Raw genomic sequence first — 17,819 nt, forward strand, 5'->3', positions numbered from 1 at the left:
AATTTCTTATGCAAAGCTTTCGAATTAAGCTAAATACTTGAGTCAGACACATTGTCGATAACGCACACGCGCGCGGTTTTCCTCTTTACAACAAATAGATTCTACCATTAATTGAAGACTGCTTACGTTTCGAGTGATTTGATTTAGGTGCACGCTTAAATCAAAACGGCAGCCTTGAGCGGCAATATGTGCGCCTGTGATTCTATTACGCGACTTAAAATGTATTACGTGTGTACCTTCGAGTCGTTTGTTTTCACCTAGGCGCGAGTTATAATCTTCTTACACTTGGCGAATGTGCGCGCGCGTGTATATCACCGTGCATGCGGTAACTACATACATTCCGAACGTTGGATTATCGCTTCGGTACAATTTCCACGCTATTCGCGTTCTCTCCGCGACGTCTCGTAATTCACAAACCACCTACAACCGAAACCGCCCGCTCTCCCGGCCCGAATATCTGGAGCAGAAAGAGCTTTCGAGGGCGTCGACGAGGGATGCAGGGGAGAAAGAGAAAGAAAGAGAAAAGGAAGAAAGGTAGATAAAAAGAAACAGCAACGGGGATAGAATAGAGTGCGAGAGAGAGAGAGAAAGAGAGAGAGAGAGAGAGAGAGAAAGAGAGTAAAACTATTGAAAGAGGAAAAAAAAGGCGGCTTTAAAATGGGAAAGGACGAAGAGTTTCTCCCATAAAATATCGTGACACTTTTCCTCCACCTTCGCCCTTAGCCCTCGTGCCAATGCGACTTCTTTTCTTCGACGACTGACTCAGAGAACGCGCAAAATTAAAATCGGCATCGTGAGCCCTCGAGCGCGACGAGAATCAATCGATACGGATTACCGAGTTGCACGTAACGGTATTGCCTCGCGCACGGCGCGAGTGTTTACTTCGTTGCTTATTCCGCGGGAATAAAAGTGAATGTGATTTGATGCTGACCGATGATAAAGTCATTATTTTAGCCACAATCATATTTAATTTAATATTTTTTTTTAGCATGTTCTTATGGTACAGTATCAAAAAAATATTAAAAAACTGTTTACCAGCGCAAACAATTTCGTTGAGGAAAATCAAATATTTTAAGCACAATTTATTAAAAATTTTTCGGATCTGTGCAAATCAAATATCCCTTATCCAGCATACATCATCAAGATGGATTACGTGTATTGCATCACAACAATTAAAATCGAATTAAACCATGATAGCGTTAGTTTAACCGGCGTAGTATCGTGGGACTCCTGTCATTGTAAACATAATACGACACAATCGATCAACCGACCGAAATCCTGAATATTCCTCGATAATAATAATCCCCACATTTAATGGAACAAATCCTGCTGGGAAAATTTACGGCTGGCTCATATTCGCCCGGTTTGGTTATTCTTAATCGTTTTTCGATATACGATCCTATCCCTATAGATTCTCTCTAAAACTTCCTCGACCCTAGGCTGCCATATATTTCGCACCGCACTGACTATGTCAGACGATAATCTTGTATCTTCATATTACATATCTGTAATATGAATATGCATATATATAACGTAAGAATATACATGTGTGTATGCTATTTTCCTTCCTTTATTTGCACACGACGGAAAAGTATTTTTACTTACATATCCTCTGTGTTTCTATTATGTTAATACAATTATTTATATTCCAGCTCAAAAAAATTAACATTTAAATGTACGTGTGATATTTTAGAGATGGAATTCTTCCTTTATTAGCAATCCATTTTCTCTTTGCTTCTTTGTGTATTAACACCTTCCATCAGAACAAATTTTAATAGAAGATTTTAATAAAAAATTCAAAAGATTGACAATTGAAAGTCATATTTGCAATTATATATGATTTGAACGGTTATTCTTTCAAATTTTTTATTAGTAATTGACATACGTTTGACCATTGCTACAATTAGCTCGCGCCCATTGTTAAATTACATTACAAATTATCTCACGTCGAATCGAAATTGGAGCGATAGGTAAGTACGAGGTTACAGTTTAAACGAAAATAATTGTTCGTTATCGACGTCGAAGTTCCTGACCAATGGTACGGGGACAGAGCCACTAATCAGACAGCAATATAGGTAGAGCAGCGAGACTGTAATACGGATAGAGATGAAGCGAAGCAGTCGGGAGGGGAAGAACACGAAGAGTGTGAGAGCGGTCCTTCCAATAGGATTAACCCTCGTTCCGTTAATCCTTTTATTGGGGCAGCAAATCCTGCGACAGGTCACGAAAGAGGGTGTCTGCTGGACCCGGATTCGCGGGCGGATATCCCGACGATGGGGACCGGGACACGATCCCAAGTATATCGAAATCGCTATTAGACTCGAAGGTTTAACGATGCCGATAACGGTCTTATAAGGGTTCTACGTATGTCCGCCGATATCGAGAATTTCGGGCCATTCGATTTCGGAATCGCTGACCCCCCGACCTGCCGATAATTTTTGGAAAACCCGATTTCAGCCAGGTTTTCAGCCGTATTCACACGATATATCTGCGCGCGATAATGTCATCTCGAGTTCGGACGCGTTCAATCGATATTTCACGGTTTTACGTCACTTCACGTACTTCCACATATTTCAATGGGGTAAACATAATATTCCTTGTTAACTGAACGGAGAACTCATTATCCAGTATCGTGACATGTATGACAAAAATGAAAGAACCTTTTTCATACTAATCACCGCTCACCGCTCGCGTCGACTGCCTGTCAACTAGATGAAAAAAAAAAGAGAAAAATAGTTGGAGGCTGCTAAAGGAACGGGAAGAAGGAGCATTAGCTCCTTTTAGAAATGGAAACGGAAGGCGATGAGATTCGAGCGTGATAAATGGGAATATGTTTGATGCGTATAGACAGATCTATTCGCGTTACGCGTATGCAATGCGTATATAACATATCCACACATATGCAGACAAATACGAAAAATGGAGATCGTGCGAGACGAGAACGGGAGAGTGAGGAAAATCAGTGTCAAAAGAAGAGTGTAGAGTTGCATTTGCATGCGAATCCACGTTTTTCCCGTTCCTTTGCAGCAGGATGATGCGTAGCATCAAATGACGACGGCGCGGCGCGGCGAGTTCCACTACTTTAATGTTCATCGGTATGTCTGGGATTAGAGACGCGCATGTTTCCCGTTACAAAGTGAATTTATGAAAACCCATGCGTGAGCTCGCGTACTAAATGGAATATTACCTCTTCACCTCTTTGGTAGAAAAAGAACGGAAACCACGGAAAAATGATATCGCATACGGGGTGAAGCCAAAAATTAATGACCGCGTTTAATTAAATCTCACATCAAAGAGGAACGTGGTCAAAATTTTAGTTTCCCCTCTCAATGCAATATCTTTTTATTAATTTTTCATCAATTCAATTTCGCGCCATTAAGTGATATAGCCCGCTTCTGTAAAATTGATCGTGCACATACCACCGATGTATTACTTGTATATCATTGACTTTATATTTCATTTTATATGCGAATAAATAGCATCTTTGTGAAGATGAGGTAATATCTAGGCTATCTATTTGCGTTCAAGCCGCGATACCTAAGTCGGGCTCCTGCTCTTCACAGTTAAATGGCTCACTGGATTTACCTGCGTTTGATGTTCGCCTATGTACAGGATCATACATATTCCCCCTATTCGAAGTTTGCAAATCCGATCTTGTTTGTGTGGTTACGAACGATACTTGCGATTAGAACAATGCAAGAGCGAAAATTAGAGAAGCGACAAAGGAGAGAGAGAGAGGGACGAAGAAATATGCCAATTGGATTTGCTCGATTATTACGATTAACTACATCTCAAAGAAACTAATTAAACTTTCATCAAAGAGTTCACGATGCTAAGAGGTGTAGAGCAAGGTTTGCATACACGGTCATGACTCAACTAAGATTGATTTCTGGTCGCATTTACGATCAAATTGGTCATCTAGCTTGATGCTCCTCACACGTACATAGTTAGCTCGCTTTTAGTTGTGGATAAAGCTCTCTCGACTAATTAACTTTATGCAGATGTGTCATGAGAAATAAAAGAATGTAGAACAAAGCATTTATAGGAAAATATATGCAAAATAAGACGTAGCTATTTGAATGCTATCTTTATTTTTCTATAAAGAGACTTCTTTTAATTTCATAATTAAATTTCATAATTAAAAGAAATCTTTTCATAGAAATAAGGTAAAAAAAAATAAAGATAGCGCTCAAATGGTTACGTCTCATTTTACGTATACTTTGCCATAAATGTTTTGCTCTATAATTTTTCATTTTACATTAAAAATTTAATCTGAATTAAAAATCTGAAAACCGCATTAAAATTTAAAATACTGTTAGAAATGTTTAATTAAATTTTTTGCAAGCAAATATATTTTTTAGATATGTTCCGTTCAGAAAAGTTTTCAAAATGCACCGTCGATAACATCGTTTGTGTGCGCATAAACATTAATCTGTATTCATGACCATTTTTAATCTTAAAGCAGATAGCCGCGTTTAAATGCCATGCTTCACCTTCGTGTTCGTTTATTTATTTAATGCCATTATGATGAGGACGCGTTATTTGAAATTTTGCAAATTTATTCGTATTTAACCGACAGAGTCTCGATAAGTGGAGTAAGTTTTGAGTCGTGAATAATATCGCAAATGAGGTGACTAAATTGATCTGATTCTATCTTAAATTTAGCAATAGAGACTCACATTTAAGCAATAATCAGGATTTATTTGACAACGACGTATGACGCGAATGATCATTTCTCTCGCGACAGAGGACGTGTGTTACGACTCAATAATCGCTTGGCGTACTGTCGATATTCCTATACATGTATACGTGCAGACGCATTTCTCCTCGCACGAACGAGCTTACAAATCCGATTGCAGCCCCGGGCCGTAGTAGCAAGCCGACTACTGGTCTTTTCGAGGTGCAAAGCGAAAAAAAGGAGAAACCGAAAAGGAGGAATGAGAGGAAACATCATGGAGGATGGGGGGAGGGAGGAAGGGCCAGTTCCGATTGAACAGGGAGGATTTGAGAAAAGGGGTAAAAGCGAGGGTGCGCCCTTACAAATAGAATGGCGAAGGAGACCCGACGGTTTTATCGTCGAAGCGATAGAATCTACGAATACGGCCACCACCAATCGTTTGTCTCGAGAAAACGCGACACGCGTGCAGTTCGACTAGTGTCACTGTGTGATTAATCTTCAACGCGATCACCTTGCCAAAGAATTGCGTTTTGTTCATGGGCACCGTTATCGTGCATAACAAGATTCTCTAATGTACTTAAAAATTTCTCTCCATTTATCTCTGGAGTTAAAGAGAATAAAGGATTCAAAAATTATAAGAATCTTCAGTCTCTTTAAACAAAAGAAGAATAAGAATACGATATAGACCTTAGGCAAGGATCATTTACTTTCTTTATCTCCACATTTATATTTTTTTGTTTCATATATTTTATCTCGTCGCCAAATAGATTTTTGTAAGGAGCAACTCGATTTATTTTTAGACATTAATTGCGATATAATAATTTTGATTAGAATCCGAGTTACAAAGATTTAAAACAAAAATGCTCATAGTGATTTTAAAATTTGAAACATAATAGATTACAATAACATTTAATAAAACATTATTAAATATTGTACTCAATATATTGTACATTATTTTATTAAAATAGTGTTAGTTCAGTTATTCCATCACCTGGCAATCCATAAAGTAGATATAAAAAAGTATAAAAAATTTTTTAATTACGTGGATAAATTTTCACTCAGAATACTATTAACATTAGAAAAATGAGTAGCACTTTAGAAAGTAACTGTGACTTAATTAACTTTTAATGAAAATCTAAAGCGATGTTTTATGTCTACAATAGTATTTTCATTACGTATCTACGGTATATACATGTTTCCTAGGTTTATTTGACGACTGCGCGTTCAACTGAAATTTCCCTTTCACGCCTGCTCTCATGTAGTTCTCACTTTATTATGACAACTTTATGCATGACCTACCAAAAATCCTGTTAAATTTAATGGCGGCTTTATACGGCTACATGTGACACAGCGTACGTGACAATGTATTTTACGTTGGACGGCAATGCTCTAAAATTCTAAAGTATACTTGAAGCTGTGTGTCGGTGTATAAATGACGTTTATAGGTCGTCGCGTAATTACGGCTTAACAATGATTTGTTGGGACACTTGAGAACAAGTGGCATTAATTTTATGCGAAATTATCTTTGCTCTTTGGAGAACGTACCTTTCTTTTCTTGAAGAATCATAAGTTCTCTGAGCTTTATATAGCGCGCGTTACAGAAAAGGATATGAATGGTCCGTGAATACATTAATTAAGAGGTTACTGGCGAAGTGGAAAGTAATAGAAAATTTCAGCGAGAGAGAATAGATGTTTTCGGTTCCACTTCGTTTAATAACGCATAAAAGAGCCGCGACGGCTGAAGAAATTTCGTTTGCGCAGCCGTGAGGGGGTTGGTGTCGTCAAGCGGGGCCAACTGGCAATTTAATTACATGATAACGCAACGAAAGCGCCATTTACTCTCACTCGCTGACGCAGGTAATACGGATAAGGAAATTACGACTGGCTTAATCGCCAGTATCGATAATTCGCCACATAGCTGAAAAATAACTTGGACGTTTTTGATATACATATACAACAGTCTTCCATCTAAATCGGGATAACCTGTCTAAGCAGACACTCTTCCTTGGATAAGCTACTTTATATCCTTCTTTTATCATTGTAACCTTGTCAGGTACAGAATACTTCTTACCGCGTTCGATCTGCTGGGAAACGAGACAGAAGAGTGAACGGCCAACCGATTACCGGGTCTGGTATCTTTTTGTGAAATAAATTATTTTTTTTAGAAATTAAACTGCACAAACAGTCTTTTAAACAACTCTCAAACTTGATACATACTTTTAATATAAATATATATATATATATATATATATATTTTTTTTTTACATTAATTCTCGAAAATCACATTTCACGATTTCTAACGCTAGTGTTATTAATACAAGTGACATAAATTGTTTGTGTACGTACCATGATACGTAATGTGAGCGCAAAGGACTCACAATAATTGCAAGCTCTTTATTCCAGTTTGTCGATACAAGTGCTGCTTTCACCTTCGTCAACGCACTTTGCCAGACCCTATTCGAGATGCCCGCAAGGTGTTTCGCGAAGTGCGCGTTTCTAAGCAAGACCAGACCTGTTCAGAATTTCGTACCGCGTTGAATTCTCTTAAATCCCACTACAATAAGATTCCTCCCAAGCTCCTCGTCGACTTCGTGCGCCGTCTGCTTTCACGCACAGCTGAATCCTTACACCGGCATGTACGTGTTTGAAGACGGAAAAAAGGGGAGAAAGTTTCACCTCGCCGGGAAACGAGAGGAAAAAACTATTCGTTGTGGGTTGTGGGAACCAGAGACCGCAGGGCGGGAAAATCGGACGGTGTGTCCTCGGAAAATTCCTCGACGTTATTACGCCCTCACATATCGTCCGAGAAGAATAATGGTTACTTCCTACCGCGACTTTTAGCTTCCGTTGAAATGAAAACTCCATGCTCAGAGAGATCCCGAGAAACGAAAATGCGGCCAGTTCTGATTCGTTTCGCGGTAATGCTTAGTTAATAATTGCTGTTGAATTAAATTAAATTAAATCGTTCTCTTCGTGAATGAATGCGGGATGCAACAAAGATCATCCACAAGAATACATTAGCAGGAAAAAAAAGTAGAAGAAAGTGTCAAAGAAAAAAAAATGTGGGGGCAAAAACAAGGGGATAAGTATAGGAAATTTTTATGCGATCCCCCGGCAAACTTTATAGTGGTCTGACCCAATTTTCCATCCAAACTCTACGCGCAAGTCTGCATTTCCTCGTTAACGTGCATTTTCAAGTTTTAATTGGAAGCATCATTATAGCACTGGCTTTCACCGCCATTAACTTTAATATTTGACGCGATCTATGTTGAATTTATAAGCGTTTACATAAGATTGAGCATAACAAAAAATGTTTAAAATATGCTTACACTTTTTGCACGGCGATCTACATTTTTATCTACAGTTCTATCGTGGCTTAGATACCCCGTTAGATGTGATAACATGCGTGCGGTTCCCCGCGGAGTTTACGACCACTTAGGAGTATCTCGCTCTTAGCGATTTCTATAGAATTCGTATGCGCCGCCAAGCGCGCCGGCTCAAATCGAGATAATCATTGGGTCGCGGAAACTTTGTCTATTGTGCACGCGAACTTCATACGGATACGGGAGGGCCAGGAAACAGTGCTCTGATAATTCTCTGATAAGGTCGGTGCATGCCCGCGTATTTGCATCGCACCTTCGCGCACCGATACATCTACACAGGCGCCGCGACTGCTAAAGGACAAATAGGAACATGCGTGATAGAACAAGTTACCAAGTTAAATGGTTCGTAAACGCTAGTTGGAATTAGTTGTTCTCCAGTTGTTAAATATAATGCCGGCGACATGCACAGGTATCTATCTGCGGGGTATTCACGCGCCTGTCGCAAGATTCGAAAACGTTCCTACAATTGCCGGCGTCCATCGTATATTATTTAAGTTATATATATATATATATATATATATATATATATATATATATATATATATATATAACTCGTGCAAGTTTAGCGGAATAAGATGTCCGATAGTGAGAGAACGAACAAGAATGTACGCATGTACTATATATGTGCTTTCCATGTATTTTTGCCTGAGTAAAATAACTCTGATTATTACATTCCTTTATTGTAATCTAATTACCAAATCTCCGTTATCCACTGTAATAATATTTCTTGAAAGATACAAATGCCTCTGCGGCAGAAAATTATAGCGACCAAGATTAAAGTACGGCAGCGTAACCAATCTTGCTAAGTTTACTCTGTCGTGGAAGAAGTCTTACATACTGTCAAGTGGAGCCATGAGATTTGTCTAGTTGCCTGCTGAAGGTAGCTGACACCATCATCGCGACCCAGTTCAGGCCCGCCCTGTTACATTATGACGGGCACTTGAAACTTTGCGAGTAAAAAATAATTTCGTCCGTGATATTCAAGTCTACCTCCGAGTATTCTCTCTGGTGAGCGTTCCCGTTGATTGTCTCTAAGTTATGAAATGGCCTTCTAGAACTTTTTGACTAAAAGGAACAGAAGATAAACTAAAGCAAAGAAGGGATTTCCTAGTCGAGATCAGAATCAGAACAAACTTATTTCGCGCTATTGACACTCATTTAGATCAATTTTCTCATCTCTTTACAAAGTTGAACTGCATTTGTTTATTACGTGTGACAATGCTTTTAACGCAAAAGTCATACGCGACTTGAGAATCATTAGTAAATGAACAAATTACAAAATTTATTCGTCGATCAAATATTCATATAAATCGTTTAATTATTCATTATTGCGAAAGATTTCAAGTTCAAGAGGAAGAAAATAATGTCGTTTCTGTATAATTATCGCCTAGATAATTAAAACCATTATCTCTGAATCTAAATTTTATATATTGCGCGCTATTATCACCTATTTATTATCGCCTGGTCAGTGGATAATATGTGTCTTACCGTCAACTGCGCATATGTATAACGAAGTTAGATAGTGGAAGTATCATCTGCATGTACGTAGCACCTGTCCGTGCAGTATGCAAAGTTTGCCGGCATCATTAGCTTGACCCAGGCTGGTTGCGCAGCGAGTAGATATATTTAGTATAATAATAGATGCTAAACTTGTTCAGTCATGAGCCAATGCATAGAGTCGATAATACTGCGACCATCTGCCGCCTACTTGATCGAGCATCCCTTTCGCATACTTGACGCAACTTTAGTATGCTCATTGTGCGGCATACGCAGAGTTGCGTATCGATTCGAAACTTTCACAATATATCGAAACAAATAAGATGATGAACGCACCGCGATTACGATATTTCGCGTATAAAGATTATTTCATATAAAATACATCTCAAGGCGCTGATATAAAAATCTCTACATCTATTATATTGCCGTTTGCTTTATTTGTCATATATCAATTTTCTAAAACTTTCGTTTTCGATAATTTATTTAGACAAAATAATAAATATCCCATGTTTTTGCACAAAATCTTCTGTAAATTTGAAAAATTTTGACTTAATGTGATGACTAAAAAAATTATTACATTTACTATATCAAAAAAAATTAATGACTATTATTAAATTTATTATTAAAAATTGCCACGTATTACTTTATTTCAACTTACAAGTTTTTACTCAAGTTTACGCTACAGTTTTTAGAAAACTGATTAAAATTTAACGAGTTACCTTATAGCTATTCCGTTAACTAGTAGTTTTAGTGAAATTTATGTATGCTAAAAAGAAATTTACGCGGACAAGATGCTGCTGTTATTACACTTTATTTAATATATCTTGCAGTGATTCACGAAATTGATTAACTTCGAAATTTTCTCCAAAAATGTAACAATTTATTAATTCAGAAATGTATTTTTTATCGTTCTAGTTGTACGTAATGAGCTATAAAAATCATTTTATATATTCCTCTTCTTTCTTCTTATTCTGTTAAACTTTAGTAAAACCTTTAAGTTCAATTAATTTTATGAATAATACATATATATGAAATTATAATGTTTAGTTAAATAAAAAATAATGGCCCATATATTCTCAACTTACTTTTATCGATGCATGCGCACATTTATTTATGAGAATCTATAGTACATGTAACGTAAACTAACTGTATGCTTAAAGGCGCATTTATCGAGAAAAGTGAGTTGAGAATATAAGCCATTGTGTTCTACATTATACATAAAGTTAAACTTAAATCAGTTACATAGTATACGTTTTCATAACTAAAATAAATTTCAATTCAACCTTAGCTGGAACTTTGATTGCCATTTAATAGGGAACTTGCAAAAGTTACGAAAGAAAGCTGCATTTAATTAAATTTTCATGAAGCAAAAATTGTCTCCAAATTTCTTAAATAATATACTCGCGAAATTCGATGCAAAATTTATGCGCGTACGAACGTACTGGATATTTTTATGAGAAATGTGTAGTAACGCGTGAAACTACGACGGTATAACTCATACAACAGGATAGGGCAGGAACGTAACAAGTGCGTTGCGAAGTACGAAGTGCACAGGTGCACGGGAGTCCTTGAGGGAAATACTGTTCGCGGATGTTCCTCAGGATAACATCCGTCGGTTACAACTTACGATCGGAGCGGTGCGGTGCCTCGCCGCGCGTTTAGCCAAATAATAAGACTCGCGCGTATATATTTTTATGGTCGTGAGGAAACGTTGGCCGCGACGGTACGCGGAATTAATAATGACGAAAGAGCGAAGGGACATTCTTAACCAAGGCGCGGGCGCATATATCACGATGCCCCATTATGCTTATGAATATAAATGCACCCTCGGGGTGGCCACAATAAATGCTGGCCGCCGTGCCGCCGGATCTCTGAATTCTGCTCTACTGCACGTACACGTGGTAGCCGCGGAACAACGAAAATAAAACCGGCGCCCGTCTCTACCTCCTCTTTTTCTTTCGACCTTTTTCATCCCAGGTCCTGGACGAACGCTGAGCGTGAGGGCGAGCATAAAAGAATAATTAAAATAAAGTAGGCTGCGCGTAACTTGAAATTATACACGAGTACTGTAATGATAACAACAAAATGGTTAATAAGCCACCGCCTCTGAGCATGTTTAATTTCCTTTGTAGGCTCAATGGAGCGCCCTCAAAAGCTGCTTCTTTTTAATCGAAGGCGGAAGCCCTAAATGTAGTTCATTGTATAGAATAATCGACTGTGTTTTAAATTTCCTGCTTTTTCTTGTTAAAGTTAAGTAATTATTTATCAAATAATGAATATTTAAATATTTCTTTTTATTAAAGTAAACTTTTTGTCTGTAAGAATGAGACGTGAATTAAATTTTATTGCTTAATATTAAATAACTGATGCAGAAAAGTCTGATATTAAATTAAATTAAAATAATCAGCTAGCGTTTCTCAACAGAAGAGCAAGAAACGTAAGTCAAACGGTAAAAAGTGGCGAACCATATTTATCGAGTTAAGATGGCTTGTTGTAAGCGCAAGGCCGCAATGTTATTCGCATTAAGCATCGAAAATACCGTCGTTTCTTAGTCATTTAGACGACTGTTGCAAAAATCTTCGACCACGAGTCTTGTCAGTTTCTTCTTTAGCGATTAACTTGTAGGGGTTGCAGCTTCCACAGCTTCTCCCGTTTCTTTTTCTTCGACCAGCACTCTTTTATCTACCGCATACCTTCTCTTTGGATAGCTTCCAACCGTTTGGATCTTCCCTCACCTTCGCAATCGGTGCAGCCGATATCCTATCTCAGTCACTCTCCCTTTTTCCTTCCACCTATTCCGAGATGACCCGTCCTTCTATATGTTTTATCGCGTTTGTCCGTCATTGCCATTTATCTGACGCACCAACAATTGCGGTTAAACAGCATACATCGTAGTTAATTTATCATATTATAACAAATCATACTCAAAACTATACTGCATAATAATCACGGTTGCATATATGTATAAACTCAATTTCATTTTTTTATTTTTTTTCTATCACATTAATATACTGTCTTTGTTATTTTTTTATGTGTTACCATTTTCACTTGAATTTCATTAAAACTCCAATATTGATTTAACGTTGAATAGAAAATAAATAAAAAAAAAAGTTATTGCTTGGTGCACTGAGGGATTACAGCTTTAAACAATTTTTAAATACCAAGATGTCGTGTTTTCTATAAATAAAAGAAATGATTATATAATTTCATAAATAGAAATATGAAAGATTGATAAAAAGCTAAAAGGATTTTCAATTATTAACATTAAATAAAAGTTGACGAAGAAATATATTACATTTCCGTTCATTGCTATTTTTCCTACTCAATCGTTTATCCTACGTTATTAAAAGCGACTTTGTTAACGTGGTAATCAAATTTAGATCTGTGTGTAGCTCGGCCGCCACATACGCTGTTTTTATTGGTAATCCTTTTTGTCTCTACCGTGCTAATAAAAACGGATCTATCCAGCAGGCGTTCAGTATGTCCTGCAAGCTGACACTTTTGCGGTATTATTGTACTTTGTGGAAGACCACGCATAATGGTCAACGAGATTACCCATCATATGATGGTCGCTCGATCTTCATAAAGAGTATATGTGTATTTGTTGGTGTTAAATAATAACAACCCATAAATAATAGCGTTGCGTAAATAGATGCTCATATACAATGTGATATTTTTTCAAATAAACGACAAACGAGATTTTATTACACTATATGCGCACAATTTTTTAAACATAAATACATCATTCGCTCAAGACTTTGCGATATCAAATATTTTCAAGCATTTCCAAAAGATCATTTTATACGTTGACTACAATTATTTCAGTCTCAATTCTTCTCGAATAATAGCGATCGTTACTTTTGTACTTTGCAGTCTGCAGCCAGTTCAGTAGAGGCGTGTCTTCGATGCTGGGCGCCGTGAGTCCAGACTCGTTCGATACGCTGCATTCATACAGCAACACCTTCCAAATGCCATTCGTGACACCCTGGTTCCCCGAAAAGGTAAACTACATATCTTCTTCTAACAGATTTATATTATTAGAGTCAGCTCACCTTTAGAATCTTATACTTTTTACGGACGATACTTATACGGACGACATCACATCAACGTTCCAACTATTGCGTTCCCATTCGCACCGCGAACGTTTTAATTATGTAAATAATTTTATGTTGATAAGGGGCAAGTTAGCCCGAAACGTCCAGCGTTTTTCATTTATGTAAATGTCTAATTATAGAATTTTATTGACATCTTATTTATTCTCGCTCTTATTAGACCTTTTGATGATTAATGATTGTTTTTACACAAAAGAGCACGAACTAATTTATGAACTTATACTTTTTATCTCTTAATTATTCACAACATATTAAATAATTTCTTGGAATTAAATCAGATCGAAGTAAGTAATACAACACGAGTAATTATCTAATTGTGTCTTATTAAATATGACTCGTATTTGTGTAATATATCGTCATTGCTCTGGGTTTTTCATTGGAACAATGCAGTCATCGATTCAAAGAATGAGATTTACATCATTTGTTTCGCTCGAAATAGAATTGTGCAATTAGTCACAGCCAATATGTTTTCTCAGAACAAGGTAATGAATCGATGCTTTATTTGAATCTAATTTATATTCATGGAACCTGTTTTCCATGGGTCTTTCCTTTTTTCAATCTTATAGTTTACACTCCGCATATCTCTTTTTTGCGGGTGTTCTCAAGTGGAACGTACAAGGAAATCTGAAAGAGTGATCTTACAAACCGGTTCTACTTTAAAATAAATAACAAAAATATAAAATTTAGAATTGCGCTTTGCGCATTTGATATTCGTTTAAGTATGTAACATTAACGTTTTTCATAATCGCAATAATTCCCATTAAATTTCAAATCTTGTCAAATGTAAATTACATCGGAGATTATATGTAAAAGCTGTGAGATTGGCGCGTTCAAGTTGAAGTTACATGTCTATGGCAAGAACAGCTTATAGTCGATGCATAAATTTTCCGTACCACTTATCAATTTAACATAGAGAAAAAAAAGGGAAATACACGCTACGATGCGCGAATTTGACAATAATTGTCGTGTACAGAATCAATAGTTTTGTTTCGCGCTGCAACTGATAATTAGCAACGCTGCGAGGTGCATGATGATGGATTTGGTCGATACGATCATCCATACAAATACGTAAATATGTATGCGATACATACGGTATACATATTACAATTTGAATTTCGAAATGAATTGGCTCACCGAAAATTTATTCGCCGGCTTGAATTGCGGGGCTGCATTTATCGCGCCGTTGTAAACTGATATCGCGCCGCGCTATAGGGTGAACGTCGGGTTCGTGAGTATTTCGGCCGTTGTGTGGGTATTTTTCCCACGATATATTTCCGTGTAGTATAAGTATATATGTATGTACGCGTAACGAACGTCGATGTCGTTTAAATGGTAATCGCGCAGTAATGCTGATTCGACGCCTCGGCTTTCTACTTCTTTTTTTTTGGGCCAATTACGGTTCGCCAGGAACGGCCATTTATATAGAGAAAATCCTTTTTCAATTTCCATGAGATCCTTGCCTGCACTGCGTTTGCCGCGGCTGTCTCGCTCTCAAGAAAGAGAGACGTTATCGGTACCATTTGAAATTCAATACGTGAATATGATCATTTTCCATTAGCTGGACAATGAGTAATTTTTTAAAACGCGATAATGATGAACGCAATATTTATTTCCTTTTAACATCATCCGAAGGATCAATAAAGAGAGAATCGTTTTTTTTTTTTTTTTAAAGATATTTCTAAATTGCTACATCTCGCAGAATTTAATCCGCCTTCGAAAATCTCGCAGTGCATATCTAAAGCGCATAAATGTTTTACGAGAAAAAGCCGAGTCGACAACTGGAATTAGTATCAAAAGGCATATATTTCGGTAGTAAATCACTATGCGCATGCACCAGTCGCACATTCGCGAGGAATTAAGTTTCAAAGAGAATTCACGAGTAGTAGGAGCTCGATTGCACCGACTCAGATTAAAGTTTCGACGGAGCGCTTCCTTTCCTTCCTTAAATAGTATTAATTTTGGCAGTGCGTCAAGCGAATGACGTACGACTGTTGAAAATTTCACAACGGGCACGCCGAAAATGCACGGGATTATTGTGTATCCAGGTTCTCACACCCTCCTCGGGTCTCCTGGACTTCGCCATAAGTATGCGGCCGGATTACCATCGCGCTATCATCGATACGGTGCGATACTATGGTTGGAAGAAAATCATCTACCTCTATGACTCCCACGATGGTAAGTCCTTTACCCTGCGGCTTTCTCATGCATTTCTCATTTTACAGCGCGTAGCCGCGGGCTGCGGCGCATACCGCTCGTTGCAGCTCGCGCCTTTTCGCCTCCGCCCCTGCGATATTTCTCTTTTTATTATATCTGCCAAGTAGGCTCGGTCTCTCGTGGCCAACTTTGCCGATATCGTAGACATGGGATATCGAGTGGATTCCCCGACTTCTGCGCGGAATAAAAACGCGAGTACGAGTATCCGACCTGACACCGCGACCACATCTTTGTATGTCTATGTAAAAGATATAATGTAAATGGCGTTCGTTAGAGAAATATTGTTAAAAACATAATGCACCTTTGCAAATAATCAGAGTTCTCCAATTAACAAGTGCGGAAGGAAAATGTTTTCGCAAAGTTCGCTCTGGTCGATTTACAATTCACTTTCAAATTTCAGAATACAATTCTGAATTCTGTTTGATATATGTATGTACATTTTAATATACGCGCGAGTATTTTATGTACGCGTGTATTCTGATTCTTCGCAAATATTTTTTGTTATGCTGCACGATACATAAAATCATAAATGGAATTTTATTTTGAATTCTAGCACGAATTACGGAACGTCTAAAATACGCTCTAAGATGATAATCATGAATCGTGAATTAAAATTATGCACTGAAAGCATGTGAGCGGAATGATGTATGATTATGAAATATGGTCACGGTTAACGCCTCCTCGCATTGCCGCTTGAAAGTGAATTACATCACAAAAATATCACTGTCGATTAACTACTTGTATTACTTCAATTTTCTTTATTACTTAAATTTTCTTTTCCCGTCGTTGAAATTATCATTTTCACAACCGATTCGGATGAAATCATATGCATTCGTGTGTGCATTTCATGCTTCAGTGACTGACATTCACGGTTTTAAACGTAAAATAGAGGAAATGAGACATGAATTTCTGTGTACCACATGCTTTATGTAATTGCGTCTATTACTAATTTCATTTAATCTTTATATAATATCAGTGATCGCGTGTGCAAAACGTCAACTTACGTCAATGCACTTGTACATTAGAGGAAAAATGATCAAATGTATAATGTCGCAAAAAAGAGAGTAGTTTCGCGTAAGCTTTTCCTTTTTATGGGATTTACGTGCATAACATTTCAGCAAAATACAATTGCTATTAGTTCAAATATCTATTTCATTTGAAACGTTATCTCAACAACTCTGCTGTTTAAAAAAAACACTTTAAAGCTACGATTTATCAAATAATACTTTAAAGTAGGATATACGCTGATTTTTAAGAATTTCGTAAAAATTGTCGGCATTGCCGCAATCGAATCGGACTCCCAAATACGCTTCGCACACGTAACTCGAAACGGCGCGGCGGCAGAACGGTAACTAACGCAAATTGTAACAAGTGAGAGAGAGAGAGAGAGAGATAGAGAGAGAGAGAATCTCTTCCCCGATCTGTTTCGTACGAAATCTCATGTCAATCTTGATGCTGGAGGCGAAGCGACAGCGGTTTAATTACTTAATTAATGGAACGTGGAGTAACTTTGACTGAACGAAACGATTAATCACCGCGGATCGCTAGACAGTTTTGTATCTCGCTGACTTCCGACCGTTATAACTTGGTCACGTGCCTCGGGCACGAGAAAGCCATTTGGAATTCCTCGAGCCGACCAATTGCTCTTCTTCGACAAACTCCGATAAGAACGAGCTTGAGGTAGTCTAGTATCGCGGAAACGGAGGGAGTTTAATTACCGAATGCAAATGCAAATATACTTTAGGGACTATCGTGCTGTCTCCGCGCGCGCTGAACGACCTCTTTCCTTCCTACCCTCCGCCTCATCTCATCTCGCCTGTTCCCGTTGTCGCTATCTGACGTAGTTTAACCATGCCGTTTCCCGATTAAGGCGGGTATGAGGAAAGGAGCGAGATGAGCATTCTGAGAATCATTTGAATTTTGTGGTAAATTCTT

General features: G+C 37.7%; 1 protein-coding gene across 4 annotated transcripts in view; it reads left to right on the top strand.

Annotated features, from left to right (window-relative positions):
• LOC105194444 (glutamate receptor 1) overlaps positions 1–17,819 on the top strand; it is a 211,217-nt gene that overhangs the window by 133,084 nt on the left and 60,314 nt on the right. For all 4 annotated transcript variants that reach the window (XR_005575617.1, XM_039453919.1, XM_026137208.2 and 1 more), the window contains exons 3-4: positions 13,432–13,559; positions 15,716–15,845. Coding sequence is in view for 3 of the 4 variants with exons in the window: in XM_039453919.1 (XP_039309853.1) it covers positions 13,432–13,559; positions 15,716–15,845 (258 nt within the window). In the remaining variant the exon portion in view is untranslated. The remainder of the gene's footprint in view (positions 1–13,431; positions 13,560–15,715; positions 15,846–17,819) is intronic.

This window comes from Solenopsis invicta, chromosome 9, assembly GCF_016802725.1.
Source record: "Solenopsis invicta isolate M01_SB chromosome 9, UNIL_Sinv_3.0, whole genome shotgun sequence".
Taxonomy (NCBI): Eukaryota; Metazoa; Arthropoda; class Insecta; order Hymenoptera; family Formicidae; genus Solenopsis; species Solenopsis invicta.